This window comes from Fukomys damarensis, unplaced genomic scaffold (genome assembly GCF_012274545.1).
Source record: "Fukomys damarensis isolate Sample0158 unplaced genomic scaffold, DMR_v1.0_HiC HiC_scaffold_22, whole genome shotgun sequence".
NCBI classification, from domain to species: domain Eukaryota; kingdom Metazoa; phylum Chordata; class Mammalia; order Rodentia; family Bathyergidae; genus Fukomys; species Fukomys damarensis.
This window is the reverse complement of record NW_022900934.1, coordinates 26,104,020-26,119,644: the sequence shown is the minus strand read 5'-3', so window position 1 is coordinate 26,119,644 and position 15,625 is coordinate 26,104,020. Positions and strand designations below refer to the sequence as shown.

The 15,625-nt window shown below is 44.1% G+C and overlaps 1 protein-coding gene across 1 annotated transcript in view; it reads left to right on the top strand.

Annotated features, from left to right (window-relative positions):
* The first annotated feature begins 11 nt into the window (after positions 1-11).
* The window catches only part of Pofut1 (protein O-fucosyltransferase 1), a 25,897-nt gene continuing 10,283 nt past the window's right edge, over positions 12-15,625 (top strand). The window contains exons 1-4 of the mRNA XM_010628454.2: positions 12-210; positions 1,748-1,869; positions 6,826-7,008; positions 8,009-8,121. Of these exons, the coding sequence (XP_010626756.1) occupies positions 81-210; positions 1,748-1,869; positions 6,826-7,008; positions 8,009-8,121 (548 nt within the window). The 5' untranslated portion in view covers positions 12-80. The remainder of the gene's footprint in view (positions 211-1,747; positions 1,870-6,825; positions 7,009-8,008; positions 8,122-15,625) is intronic.

The following is a 15,625-nucleotide window of genomic DNA, read 5'->3' as shown; positions in this document are numbered from 1 at the left end:
CAGCCGGGAGTGGGGCGGGCGCTAGCTCGCTCCTTTCTCTCCCCGCCTCTGCTGCGGCGCGCTAAGGCTCCGGAACCGACATGGGCGCCGCCGCGTGGGCACTGCCGCCCTTGCTGCTGCGTTTGTCTCTTCTGCTGCTTCTGCAGCTCCCGGGGCTGTCCGCGGGCTCCTGGGACCCTGCTGGTTACCTGCTCTACTGCCCCTGCATGGGTAAGGCCTCCCGAGCCCTCTGCTCGATTGGAGAAACGGAGGCCAGGAGAGGAGAAGCCTTGCTCTGACGCGCCCCAGAGACAACTTGACAAATCCAGAGGAGATCCCCAGAGTGAGGCCGAACCTACTTTTCTCCTCTCTGCCATAGTCGCAGGTGCACAGAGGAGCCATGGTGTCCAACCTTCCGTTTATGGTTGAGAAAACAGGCTGGGAGAGGTTATGCGACTTGCTGGAGGTCTAAACTAGCCTGGAGCCCAGTAAATGGAAATAGCCAGAACTTGGTGTCACTGACCCACGCTGGCTCCAGGTGATTTGTTCATTCATTCAACAACTATTTATGGGGTCCCTTTTTTGTCACACCCTGTTCCCTGTGCTGGGAATGTGGTGTTGGTGAGACAGATAAACCCATTCCCTTAGAGAGCCATCCTTTTAGGTGGGAAAGGCAGACAATAAAAGATACATATCCAAATAAAGTGCATAATTTTAAAGAAAATGAAAACTGTGGGAAGAGATCGGGCAAGACAATCTAAAGGCCAGTGGAGGGGTGCCATTTAAATGGAGTGGCAGATTCATTGTAAAAGCTATTCCTGAAACTCCTGGCCATGACCTTCAAGGCCCTGAATGATTTGGTTCCCTGCTGGTCATCCGTACAACTCCTTTCTCCCTGGCCCTCCAGCTGCAGCCACATTTACCTCCTTTCTGTTCTGCATGCACTCAGATCCATGTCGTAGTCCTTCCTGAAACACCTCCCCTTCACCTCTGCTGCTTTTTAGGTCTCAATATAAAGGTCCCCAGGGACGACTCCGCTGACTTCTACACAAGTACTCTCTTTACTGTTCCCCATCACCATTTTTTTCCCTGATTGTTATCACAATTTACCAGTATATATTTGTTATACATAGTTTTTCTCCAACTGAACTGTGAGTGCCAAGACCTTCGAGACCTTGCCTTTGCCTACTCTCATATCCTAGCACCTAGCATAGATTCTGGAACAGTTTGGTCTCTCATTATTTGGGGAATGTATGAATGGATGTCATACTGGAGATAATAAAAATCAGATAGGATCCTTGCACCTGAGGCATTCATAAGCTGTGAAAATAGCCATCATGAAAAGCCAGGAAGTGAGAAAAGACTTGAAAAATGAACATGCAGAGTGGGAGGCAGAAGAGGGAGAATGAGTATGGTTGGGGGCTGATGAAAGGCATTTAGTGAATGAGGCATTGGAGTGGCGCCTTCATGTACGGGTGATTGGAGACAGAGGTGGAAGGGCACTCAGCTCAAGCAACACCATGAACAAAGCTAGCAGATGGAGTGGAAATTGTAGGATGTGTGGAAGATAGGAAACTGGAGTGGCTGAGACAGTAGGAGCGACCCTTGAATGTCAGGTCCAGTCCAGACTTGCTTTCATGCTGCCAGCTTCCCTAGCTCTCCTTGGTGTCCTGGCTCTCCCCGCACCTGGATCCACATTTCTGAGCCCTTTAGGTTCCATCCCCATGATGCTCCAGGCCTCACCTAATCCCCATTGTACCATTTTCAGGACGCTTTGGGAACCAGGCCGATCATTTCTTGGGTTCTCTGGCATTTGCAAAGCTACTGAATCGCACCTTGGCTATACCTCCGTGGATTGAATACCAGCATCATAAACCTCCCTTCACCAACGTGAGTATTTCCCACTGACCTTGGGCCTTGTCCACCCTTCCAAAATCTTGCTGACTTCTGCTTGACCTCCAGGTCTTTCTCTGGGCCTTACCTCCCACTCCTCTGAGCTTGCCCTGCTCCCTACCCAGATCTGTCTTCCTTGGAAGAACAATGGCTAGCATTTATTCCAGCACCTGCTATGTGCTGGCTCTGTTCTGAGCACTGCATAAGGATTAGCTCATTTCTTCCGCATCTCATCCCTATGAGGAAACTGGGGTTTAGAGAAGTTAGGTAACTTGCCCAGGGTCACACAGCTTATGGGTAGTAGAGCTAGCATTCAAGCCCATGACTGTCTGACACATAGCCTGTGACTGGACCCTAAAGCCTCTATTTCCAGTGCTGATTAATCCCACCTTCTGTGCATTCATCAGTCAATAGTTGATGGATGCTATTATCAGTTTTAAAGGAGAAACTAAAGCACAGGTTGTTAATAAAATGTACAAGATGACAAATTCAAACAGTATTGCTCTAGCACTGCCACTCCTCCCTTCAAGGGGCTCCTTTAGCATGGTATGCTCGGCATCCTCTAATTCCTAGCTTTGTTTTTTTTTTTGTACTTGGGATAGAACTCAGGACCTTGCGCTTCCGAGGCAGGCTTGGTGCCAGTGAGCTAAGTCCCTCCAGCTTATTCTTTATGTCTTCCAATAGCACTGTGTCTGGTTTTGTTCACACTGTATCCCTAGTATGAACTGACTTGAACATTTTTGAATATATATAAATTATATTTAATATGTACAAAACAGTGCATTTCATTCCTGTAGCCTTTTATTTCTCCTTTGGATATCTGTATTTGGAGAAGCTATTATCTATTGTTTTGCAGTTCTAGGGATTAAATCCAGGGCCTCATGCGTACTGGGCAAGAGTGCTATCATTGAGCTACCTAGCCCTAGACAGGTTATTAACAGAAATTAACAGCCAGAATATTGGAGACCACAGCCTAGTTTGGCCACCTACTAATTGTATAGCTTGGGCAAGGTACTTGACCTTTTTGTTCCTCAAGTTTCTTCATCTCTAAAATAGCCTGATAATAATTGTTGCTACTTCCCATGGTGAAGATTGAAGTAATGATGGTACTCGTGCTTTAAGTGTTAGTGTATGCCTCCCACTTAGAATCAGCTGAACTCCTCAATGTAAAGAGCTAGGACACAGGAAGTCCTCTGTTCCTGGGATCCATCAATGCTCTGTTTTGTTTTGTTTTGTTTTCACTCACTGTTAATAGTTTAGACATTGCCCATCCATCTCTCTCTGCTTTACTTGCTTTCTGTCTCCTTGCTGTCTCAGCCAATTGTCATACTGAGTCTGCACTTCTTGCTTTCTATGGGTTACTCAACCTGCCCCAGTTGTGCTTCCCTTCCCTACTGTAACTGTTCTCATTGCCAAATCCAGGGTTCATTTCACAGTCTTCATCTCACCTGACCTCCCAATTGCACCTGGCCCTGGAGCCTTGTTCCTTCCTGAACATTTCTTTTCCAGGCTTCCAGGACACATCCATTTCTGCTGCAGCCTTCGTTTTCCTCTTCGTGCTGTACTGAGAGCTCCTTTCTCTCCACTTATTAAATGTTAGTTTGTGTCCTCTTTCTGTTCACTTGTTAGCTCTGTGGCCTCAGATGAGTCATCTAGATTCTCTGTGCCTGGGTTTCTTCCTAAGCAATCTCTCTAAGGAGATGGTTGTATTCCTGCCTCTTAGAACTAGGTGAGCAAACGCTTGTAAAGTGATGAGTACAGCACCTGGCACTAAGTCAGCACTCAATAAATAGTAGCTGCTATTACTATTACTTGCTTTGCTATAAATTTCTGTTGGCTCTTGTGGCTTTCACTATGCTTCATATCTCAAATTTATCTGTGACCCAGGCTCCTCTCAGAGCACTGGGCTGTGTTTCTGATTCCTAAACCTTTTGATCTGCTTGGATAGCCCATAGGTATCTCAACTCACAAAGCCAGAATTGAATTTGGTGTCTTTCCTCTCAGAATTGTGCCACTGTCTGTAATCCCAACCTTAGTTTATATCATCTCCATTCACATGAGTACCAAGCCAGGAACGTACATAGTTACCCTAAAGGTCCCTTCCATACACTGTCAACCCCTAACCCTTCTGTTTCACCTTTCTTCTACCTTCCTGAGCCACTGTATCTCTCTCTCACTTAGATGTGTAGAAAATGCCCAACAAATACATGTTAAATGCACACATGGGTAAATAAAAGTAGCCTAATTCCTCTTCCTTCTTTAATTGTACCATTAGTACCATCTACTCTGCTATCAGAGTGATCTTCCAAAAAAGACAAAACTTGCCTGTTGTGGCAGTGCACATGTATAATCTCAACCTGGGAGGTTAAGGCAGGACAATTAAAAGTTCAAGCCTGAATTCAATCCCCGGTACCAAAAAACAAAACAAAACACAATAACAACAACAACAACAAAAAACAAAAAACAAAACAAACAAAAAAAAAGTTCAAGCGTAACCTGGGTTACTTATTGCCTTAGGAAGACACTGTCTCAAAATAAAAAAGGGCTTGGAGGGACTGGGGATTTAGCTCAGTGGTTCTGCTGCTTGCCTTGCAAGTACAATGTCCAGAGTTCGATCCCCGGTACCTGCCCCACCAAAAAAGGGCTTGGAATAAAGCTCAGTGCAGAGGCCCTAGGTTAAAGCTCAGTGCAGAGGCCCTAGGTTCAATCCCCAGTACTAGGAAAGAAAGAAAAAAAAGAGGGGGAAGGAGGGAAAGAGGGAGGAAGGAAAGGTGGGAGAGAAAAGCAAATTATATTATTTCTGCTTAAATCCTTTAGCTGTAATATCCCAGTGCTACTAGTTAAGGGGCCCAAAGTCTGCTAGTTAGAACCTGCTTTGGAAGGGTGCTGTAGGAATATTATATTATATTATAGGAAAGTAATATTATCAATTCTGCGTCCTCTCAAATTTTCAGATTTGCAATGCACGTTAGCATGTTAAAGGCCCTGAAAAAATTCTGCTGCAGTAAAGAAAACAGCATTTCCTAGACTTCTCCAGCTGGAGCCCTTTTTTTTTTTGTAGAACCTTTTATCCACCTGAACTGGTGGGACATACTTAGGAAACCCTGAACTATATGATGAAATCCAAATTTTATTCCATGGTGTTCCAAGAATATTTTTTCCCCAAGAATATTTTTTCCCCAAGAATATTTTTTAAATCTAAAGAAATTCAAAGATGAATACAACCACCATCTATGTACCTACTAGGAGTGATCATTGTTAGTGATTTTTGCCTCATCCTTTCTTTTTGTTAATAATAATTTTTTAAAAACCCAGCATGACAGTTACGCTTGATAAACAGTAGCTTCTCTGGGCTTCTGTGGCTAATCCTAGTCCCTCTTGCCACACCCAGACCAGTCCTTCTATAGATTTAATGTATTTATTGTGCCTCCCTCCACATTCTCTCCTATACTTCGTTTGTGGCAGGGAGCCTCCCTGTATTTGTCTCCTAGTGTAAAGTGCTTGAGCCTCTTTAGGGTAAATATCTAGCAGAGAAAGGAGCTCGCTCTTTCTTTCTCTCTCTTCTTTTCCTTTCTATTCTTTTCTTTCTCTCTTATTCTTTCATTCTTTCATTCTTTCCTTCTTTCTTTTGTGCTTTTTTGAGACAGGGTCTTGCTATGTAGTTGAGGCTGGCCCTGAACTCACTATAGCCCAGGCTGGCCTTAAATTCACAGCGATCCTCCTGTCACAGCCTTCCAAGTGCTGGGATTACAGGCGTGCGCCTCCACATTTCGCTACTTTAATTCTGTTGATACTGACAGATTGCATCCTGAAGTAGTTGCTGCAGGGTATACACTTCTACTGCCAGCCACATACAAGAGTGTCCGTTTTCCTACATCTTTCCAACAATTAGAGTTAGCTCTTAAATTTTTGTTGGTCTCATGGGCGAGAAGTGATGCTTTGTGACAGCTGTAATTTGTTTTTTCTAATTATTGATGAGGTTGCACATCTTTTGAGTACACTGGTTGTTTGGATTTCCCTGGCTGTGAGTTATTCACCCCTCTCCTTTGCCCATTATTTGTCTTTTCTTAGAGATCAGCAGTCATTTTTCCCCCCTCATTGAGTTTATTGGTACATTTTAGGTAGACAGTACAGTTACTTTCATCTTTGGGATCTTGTACCTTTACATGACAGGGCTTGGTTCTCATTTTTTCCCATTGTTCAGCAGTCATTCTTTAACACAAGAGATGCTACTGTTTGTTCTTTGGTTTACAAATATCTTGTCTCAGTTTGTCTGTCGTAACATCAGTATTGGGGTTTATTTTTTGTTTTGGTTTTTTGTAGTGCTAGGAATCGAGCTCAGGGCCTTACATGTACTAGGCAAGCACTCTACCACTGAGCTACATCCCAGCCCCCCTTTTTTTTTTTAATTTATTTATTTTTTCCAGTATAGGGGATCAAACTCAGGACCTTGCACTTATGAGGTAGGCTCAGCGCCACTGAGCTAAATCCACAGACTCCTTTTTATTTTATGTATTTATTTAATTTTGGGGTTTTTTTGAAACAGGGTCTCAGTATGTATTTGAGACTGACCTGGAACTCACTGTGTAGCCCAGGCTGGTCTCAAACTCACAGCGATCCTCCTGCTTCAGCCTTCCAAGTGCTGGATTTACAGGTGTGCGCCACCATGCATGGCATTCCTTTTTATTTTTTATTTCGAAGCAGTCTCACTAAGTTGTGCACACTGGCCTCAGACTCGTGGCCCTCATGCCTCAGCCTCCTGGGTAGCTAAAATTATAGGCATGTACTACCAAACATGGCTTACTTTGGTGTCTTTTAACCACAGTTTTTCACTGTCATGTAGTTTGAGCTATGTGGGTCTTGGAGTGTATGGTTTTAACAAAAATCTAAAGTATCTTTAGTATCTAAAAGTGAATCAATGAGGAGGGACCTCTGCCCCTCCTTTTCCTATAGCTACATGTGTCCTACAAGAAGTACTTCAAGCTGGAGCCCCTCCAGGCCTACCATCGTGTCATCAGCCTGGAGGACTTCATGGAGAAACTGGCACCTACCCACTGGCCTCCTGAGAAGCGGGTGGCATATTGCTTTGAAGTAGCAGCTCAGCGAAGCCCTGATAAGAAGACGTGCCCCATGAAGGTAGGTTCTGTGGGTCTGGGAACCCCCTCTGCCTGTCCTCTAGGCCCCTGAGACTATAAGCTAGCCATATGTGGGAGAAGGCACCAGAAAGTTTTGGAGTAGAAAGATGGAAACTCGAGTCTACTTCTGACATTTTTCAGCAGTGTCACCCTGGGCAGACTTTGCTTCTCTAAGCCTTTATTTCTACACAATATTGAGGTGCTAGTTCTTGCTCCATCTTGCTCATAAACCGTCATGAGAGCCAAGTATAAGTGTGCTTGTAAACTGTAAAATGCCACATCAGTAACATACTCCATAGTGCTACTGTATGGCAGGTGCCTGCTAAGAGTATTATGTATACTAACTCATTGTATGTCATAGACACCAAGGTTACACAGCAAATAGTAGACCCGGGATTCAACACGAGGTAATTTGGGTCCCTTTTCTACCCTCTTACCTCCAATACTTTTCTGCCTCTCAGTAGGTAGATGAGAAGCTGTCATATTTGATGAGAATTTGGTGAATTTTTGGCACTTTGGGAATATGACAATCCCCACATATGGCTACAGTTTGGGGAATGTGGTTAGAATAGTCATGATATTTGGGAAAAGAGACACAGCTTGCAGCCCCAACACTGCCGTGTGATTTTGTGCATGTGTCTTACCCTCTGTGATCTTTGGTTTCCATCTTGAAAATGAGGGTGCTGGATTGTTGAATCTTTGGTCCATGTTTCCAATCCCAAGGTCCATTCCTCCTAGGCCCCACCAGTGCTGCAGGGGAGGTGGGACATGGCAAGTGAGCAGGAAAGACTCTTCAAATACAGATGAATACCTCCTGCTGGAATCTAGAGTGGAAGCTTGCCTCTGTTCTCAGTCCCCTGTCCAGGGGCCAACCTAAGAGGGTGTGGGTGTTTCAGCCAGAGTCCAAGCACCCAGTTCCCCTCCACCGACTATTCCTTGCCTCCCTCCCCAAATGGCTTTCCCTCTCCCTCAATAAGCTTTCTACAACCCTCTTTCTGCAGGAAGGAAACCCCTTTGGCCCATTCTGGGATCAGTTTCATGTGAGTTTCAACAAGTCGGAGCTTTTTGCAGGCCTTTCCTTCAGCGCCTCCTATAGAGAACAGTGGATCCAGAGGTACTTGGAAAGGATAGTGGTGCTGGGTTCAGGGAGGGACACGGAACTTGTTGGCATCCAGCACTTTCCTGACCCTTTCTCCACCCTGATGTATGAGACCAAAGGTATGGTTGCTCTGTCTGTTGAACTTGGGATCCTGTGTGATCTGTTCCCTTCTCAATGCCTGACACAGTGGGACATTGACCTGCCACAGAGTTGAGCAAGAGCTTGTTGGCTGATAAGGGTTGCCATAAAAGAACATTGTGCAGTCATATGTGTCTCGATTTCCTGCTCTAGGCGTGAGAATCACTCCCCTGTTGCCTTCCTCTTCACAACATAAAAATTGGAAGCAGCTCCTGGAGCACAGCTTTAGGTGCAGACAGAGAAGTGATATCATCCTAATAATTACTGGGTGTGCTGTACTAATGGTGTGCCAGTAAGCCCTATTACAGAAATAGGTTAGCAGGGCACAGGCACAGGCTGTGAAGTATTAACAGAGTATATGTCATGTGTGTGACACAGTATGCACAGGCCAAAGGTGATACATAAAAATGAGGAAGACCCAATGCCTCTTCAAGAGCTATGATGATAACTCACATGGTACCCTTGCCATTGATGCAGAACATGGCAGGCAGGGAAGACCTTAGACTTCTGGGCTCAGATTCAGACTGGGTTAGGAGGGGAGAGGAATGTGAACTGAGGTGTAAAGTTACAGCACTTGGCTTTCAGTAGAAAAATAGGCACAGGCTCAGGAGTAAGATAGTCCTGGGCTCAGTGAGGCACAGTGGTGCACACCTGTAATTTCAGCACATGTGAGAGGCTGAGGCAGGAGGATCACCTCAATTTTGAGGCCAGCATAGGCTATATAATAAGTTCAGGGCCAGCTTGAACTACATAGAGAGATGTCTAAAAAAAAAAAAAGACAAGCCTAACCTATGACCCACTTCTGCCTCTTTCTCAGGAGACTGAATAAGCCACTACAACTGTTTGGCCCCGATTTTGATTTGATGGAAAGAGCACTTAATGAGATCTGTTTCCTAGCATTTCCTAGTGCATAATGTTCATGGTCCATAGTAAGAGGCCACCCAAAGTTAGCTGTCATTGTTATTCATGCACCTATTGCTATCGATTTCCTTTCTTTTCTTTTCTTTTTTAGGTTCTGAGAATTGAACCCAAGGCCTTAAGCAGGCCTTGTGGTAGGCAAGTACATTAGCACTGAGCTACACCTCAACTTTCAATTTCCATTTTGCAAATGAGGAAACTGAGGTTAATGCAGTTGAATAACTTGCCCAAGGTCAGAGAGCTGTTGCACGGGCAACTGGGACTTACATCTAAATCTTTTAAAAATAATGAGCTTTTATTTAGTGCCTGCTTTGTGCCAGCTACTATTCTAACTCTTCACAGGTATTGACTTATGTTTGTTTTTTGTGATGACTCAATGTGTTGTCCAGGCTGGCCCTGGACTCATGATCCTCCTACCTCAGCCTCCCAAGTAGTGGAAATTAGAGGCATATGCCACCACCCACCTGGGTTTAATCTTTCCATGACTCTGTAGAATAGGTGATAACATCTGTGCTTTACACATAAACAAAATGGAAGTGAGGCTGGGCTTGGTGGTACACACCTGTGATCCCAGCACTCAGAAGGCTGAGGCAGGAGGATCACTGCAAGTTTGAGGCCAGCCTGGGCTACATGGTGAGTGCAAGGACTTGTCTCAAAATAAAACAAAGCAAAATGAAAGCAGTTTCTGGATGCAGTGGCATACACTTGTAATCCCAACTACTTGGGAGGCTGAGGCAGGAGAATTACAACTTCAAGCCCAGACTCAGGAATTCAGTGCAACCCTGTATCAAAATACAAAAAAAAAAAAAATTAAGGGCAGGGGTAAAGCTTTTGTCTACCATGCATGAGGAAAGACTAAGAGAAAAAGGGGGGAAGGGGAGAGAAAAGGAAAATAGAGGGAAGGGGTGGGGAGGGACAGTCATTTGTCTAGGGTCACAAAGCTTAAAGTAATAGCTGGATTTTAAATCCATGCAGCCTGATTGCAAAGCACACATTCTTTTTTTCTTTTTGGTACCAGGATTTGAACCCACTGAGGGCATATCATTTGAGCTACACTCTCAGCCCTTTTTATTTTTTATTTTGAGACAGGGTCTCACTAAGTTGCCCATGGTGGTCTTGAACTTTTGATTCTCCTATCTCAGCATCCTGAGTAGCTGAAATTATAAATGTGTGCTACTATGCTCATCTACAAAATACCCATTCTTTTTTTTTTTTTTTTTATTATACCAGAGATCAAACTCAGGACCTTGCTCTTGTGAGGCAGGTGACAAAATACCCATTCTTAAAAAGAAAAAAAATATACCCATTCTTCAGCCAGCATGGTAATGCACACCTGTAATCCCAGCACTTGGGAGGCTGAGGCAGAAAGATCAATGCCAGTTTCAAGGCCAGCCTAGGCTACATAGTGAGTTTAAGGCCAGCCTGAACTACATAGCAAAACCCTGACCCCTTCCACACACCAAAGCAGTTTCTGTGCCATTGCCTTCCCTATCACTCAAACTACCACCCCCATCACGTGTGTGCTGCCTGCTTTGACTAGCTGTATTTGTAAACTGCCCCAGTCTTGTTCATCCTTGATGACCAGAGACAGAGACCCTAAAATCAGCCAGGGAGAGAGGGCTATAAAATCCAGAACCCTGGGACACAGGAAACAGAGCAGAGGGTGAACAAGCCAGAACCAGAATGTACAACACTCTACAGGACAAGAGAAAGCTTAGATACTCCCCAAAGCCTGCAGTGTTCTGAACAAATAGGGAAATAATGGGATCCAAATTCCACATTTAAGAGGCTCTCCTCTACTCCCACGGCCGGCAAGGTGTCGATGATCCCTGTACTCTGGGAGGCTGGGTCAGGGAGATGGGCAACCAAGCGACTCAGCAAGACCCTTGCCTCAAAATAATGATAATATTAATACTAATAATATAAATACAATTTTTTTTTGGTACTGGGGATTGAACTCAGGTCCTTGTGCTTGCAAGGCAGGTGGCGGAAACACTGAGCCAAATCCCTGTCCCATAAATAAAAATCTGAACAGGCCTGGGTATGTAGCTCAGTGTTTATTCAGTCAGCAAATTTGTATTTTGTTTGTTTTTGTTTTTGGTAACTTAAACTCAGGACCTTGTGCTTGCGAGGCAGCCAGCAGAACCACTGAGCTAAATCTCAGGCTGTATAGCTCAGTGTTTAAATCTGCCATACATGAGGAGGAGGATGGCTGAGAGTTCCAGGACAGCCTGTGCTACATAGTAAGTTCAAGGCCAACCTGAATGACAAAGTGAAACTGTCTCAAAACACCAAAAAAAAAAAAAAAAAAAAAAAAAAGCAAGACCCTGTCTCAATAAACAAAAACAAATTTTAATATGCCTGCTTTTTGGTACCGGGGATCAAACTCGGCCCAACACAAACAAATTTAAAAAAAACAACAAAACTCTAGGCCGGGGATTTAGCTCCGTGGTACTACTGCCTGCCTCACAAGGGCAAGGTCCTGAGTTTGATCACAAGTACCATAAATAAATAAATAAATAAGCTTTACTTTTTTTCTGGTGCTAGGATTGAACCCAAGGCATTTACACTGAGATAGCTCAATTTACATCCCTCACCCATATTTTATCTTGGGAGAGTCTCACTAAGTCACTAACAGCCTCCCAGGGCTGAAACCAGACTGAGGCCTAAAGGATGAGAGGGAGCCACTCCTGCAAAGGCTGGGTGACTTTATGGAATCTGCTGGGATTACAGGTGTGCACCACCGTGCCCATCTCTAAGCACCCATTGTTAATCACCATGAATTAAATATCTTTGTCCTTAACAGTTGTCCATCTGTTCTGGGACTTGTCTTTAGAGCTGCTGCTTAAACCACTTAGGCTACTCAGTCCTGGAAGGTTTAATCTTCATCACATTGATGCTGGATAGGACTCTTCCCCTTAGATCACCTGCTTGGTTTTCCCCAATTCACTTCCAAATGACCCAGAGCCATTGCCAGAAGATTGACTTGCCTGAAAGGGCTGGGAATTTGCCCCTGTCATCTGTGTGCCAGGACCAAAAAATGCCTACAGCTCTAAAAACATCTTCAGTGGCACACACTTGTGATCCTAGCACTCAGGAGGCTGAGGCAAGAGGATTGCCACAAGTTCAAAGCCAGCCTGGACTACATAGTGAATTCAAGCCCAGCCTGAGTGACACTGTCTCAAAAACAAAACAACAACAAAAAATCTTCAAAATTAATTTCAGAAAGCCAGATGTGGCAGTATACACCTGTAATCCCAGAAATGGGGAAGCTGAGACAGAATGATCATGAGCTTGAGGCCAGCCTAGACTACATAGTGAGACCCTGTCTCAGTCAAATCAGTTAAATCAATCAATCAGTGAAATCAGTTCAATCAATCCATCCATCCACGCATCCAGGAAAAGCACACAGTCCGAGTCAGAAGAGAAGGAACAATGAGGTAGATGCTTCAGCTGGGGAATGTTGTGCACACATTTGTTCATTTCCCCATGGTCTGTCTTGAGTTCACTGACTTGATAGAACCTCTCACATGAGAGCCTGAGGAAGCTTGAACCTTAGGAAAATTTCTGAGAAAAGAGTAGTGGGGGAGGTTGGCCCTGGATGCACTGTGAGGGGGTTAGGACCCCCAGGCATCTGCCTTAAGAAGCTCTTCCCTAGTGTCAAGCACTGGTCCTCCCTGGATACTGAGGATACAGGCAAGAATAAGGCAGGTACGCCCCCAACAGTTCCAGAATCGTCACTGTCGGCTATGAAGCACATAAATAGGGGATGTGTGATGGGCAGAGCTGAGACCTGAAAGGTGAGATGGAGCCAGCTGTACCAAGAGCTGGAAGAGGTGGTTCGAAGTAGGGACATTACAAGCAAAGGTCCTGACATAGCAACAGCCTTGGCCTGATCAAGGCCCAGAAAGGCCAGTGAGGTTGATGTGGAATGAGGAGAAGTGTAAGATGTTGCTGTTGTCTGTTGCTACATAACAAATCATTCCAAAGCTTACTAGGGTAGCAGTGATTTCTCATGGTTATGTGGATTGACTGGGTTTAATTTGGCAAGTGTTATTGTTTTTGTATGGAATCTGAGCTGTTCAAACCTCAAATTCAGGCTAAACATCTAATTTCATAGGATGACTAGTCTTTACCTACCACAAATTTGGTGAGAAAATTTTTTAAATAAATGTTTAAATTTATTCGAAATTCCTCTATACCTCCAAAGAATACCGTTAGCCTTTGAGTGTGTATACGTGTAACCTTTGCACCCCCCACTCCCTTTTTTTCATCCTGAGGGTTGAACCCAGGGTATTTATACTGAGTTACATCCCAGCCCTTTTATATTTTGTGTTTTGAGACAAGGTCTCACTAAATTGGCAAGGTGTTGAGACTAAACTCAAACTTGGAATCCTGCATCAGCCTCCCAGACTGTTGGGATTAAGGTGTGCTGTCACACCCAGCTAGGCTTCTTATAGCATAAGAGCTGGATTCTGAGAGGGAGTATTCAGGCTGTATCCCAAGATACAGGGAGCAGAAACTGCTGGTCCTTAATGCCTGGGCCTGGAAACTAGCTCATTGTCACTGCTGTCAAATGCTATTGGGAAATGACATAGAGCCCACCTATGTATGGCAGAAGATTCAAAGGCTTGATGGCCATTTCTGTTGCTGTTTGATATGGGGTCTTGCTGTGTTACCTAGACTGGTCTCAGACTTCTGAGCTCAAGTGGTTCACCTGTCTCCTGAGTAGCTGGGATTACAGGCATGCAGTACTTGGCCAGTTCTTGAGAAGTACCTTCAGTGCCTTTGAAGGAGATCCCAGTTGGAAGGACTCAGTTCCTCCTCCTCATTACCTTAACGATTGACCCTCATGTATATCAGGGTTCCAAATAAGGTAAAAGAAATTTATAAGCTATATATATAGCTTATATATATAAGGTCTGGGTATATCAGGGTTGTTAGGATACATGTAACAGAACACCCAAAGTAACAGAAGATGAACAACATAACACTCATTTTTTTCTTCAGTATAAGAAGTGCTGGAGTATACGTCTAGGACAGGATGGCATCTTCCCAATATCAGCAGGAATCTGGCTTCTGTTTCCAGTCATTGCTCTTAATACTGACTTATCCTAAGTGTCACATATTGGGCCAGGATGACAGATGAAACTCCAGCCATCACATCCTAGGCAACTCAGTAGACAGAAGAAGCAGAAAAAGGGCATATCCTTACCATTTTTTTAAAAAAAGAAATAGGTCATGTTGTGTTGCTCAGTCTGGCCTCCTCCTAGGCTCAAGTGATCCTGACCCAAGTAGCTGGGCCTACAGGCATGTGCCACTGCATCTACTTTTTAAAGAAGTCTTGCCAAAAAAACCAAGGTAACCCAGTCTACTTACATCTCATTGGCTAGTGCTAAGGCACATGGGCCAGACCTAGCTGCCATATATACCGAGAAATATCTGTCCTTTGGGCTGCTGTGTATCTGTGTGACAATTGGGATCTAGAAGGAGGTAAAAGATCTTTTTCCCCAAAAATGATTTCTGAGAATCCTTCCTGCTTTGCTGGTTCTGCATCTGTACATACCATTGTAGAGCTTTAATTCAATAGACATTTATTGCACGTTTACTTTGGAAAACTGTGGCCCATCATGTTGAACGCTTCAGGTGGATAAAGTTAGCAGGTATTTGAGTTCATGGCATTTCTTTGTCCCAGGCTGCAGCCTCCCTGATTGCACATAAACAGGAGATAAGTAATTGGCAGGGCTCAAACCAAACTGAGGCCTAAAGGATGAGAGGGAGCCACCCCTGCAGAGAGCTGGAGGGAGAGCAAGGCCTTTGTAGCAGGGATATTGAGAGCATATCCAGAATTTTCTGACATCCCTCTTTGTGCCTAACACTGTTGTAAACATTTTACTTGAGTTAATCCATTTAATCATCTCAGTGATCTTATGAATGGAAGTATTAATTGGCCTTACTATGCTAATCAGTTATGTACATGTTATACACATTAAATATATACTTAAAAAACAGCCTGAGAGCTGGGCATGGTAGTGCACACACCTTTAATCTCCACACTGTAGGAAGCTAAGGCAGGAGTATCACAAGTTCAAGCCCATCTTGGGCAACTTATGAGACCTTTTCTCAAAATTTTAAAAAATTAAAGATGTCTGGGGAGGTAATTCAGTGCAAAGGCCCTGGGTTCAATTCCCAGTACCACCACCACCAAAAAAAAAAAGCCTTATGAGGTAGGAAGTATTAGAACTCTACTAAACAGTTAAGAAAACTAAGGCATAGATAGGTGAATCTAAGGCATAGGTAGATGATAGGCATAGATAAAATAGATAGGTAGATAACTAGGTAAGTGTAATTTGGAAAAAAATCTTTTGGGATGGGGAAGAAGAAAGGGAACGTGATACTAGTATATTTAGGTATATACTTTTTTTTTTTTTGGCACTGGGGATTGAACTTGGGTCCTTGTGCT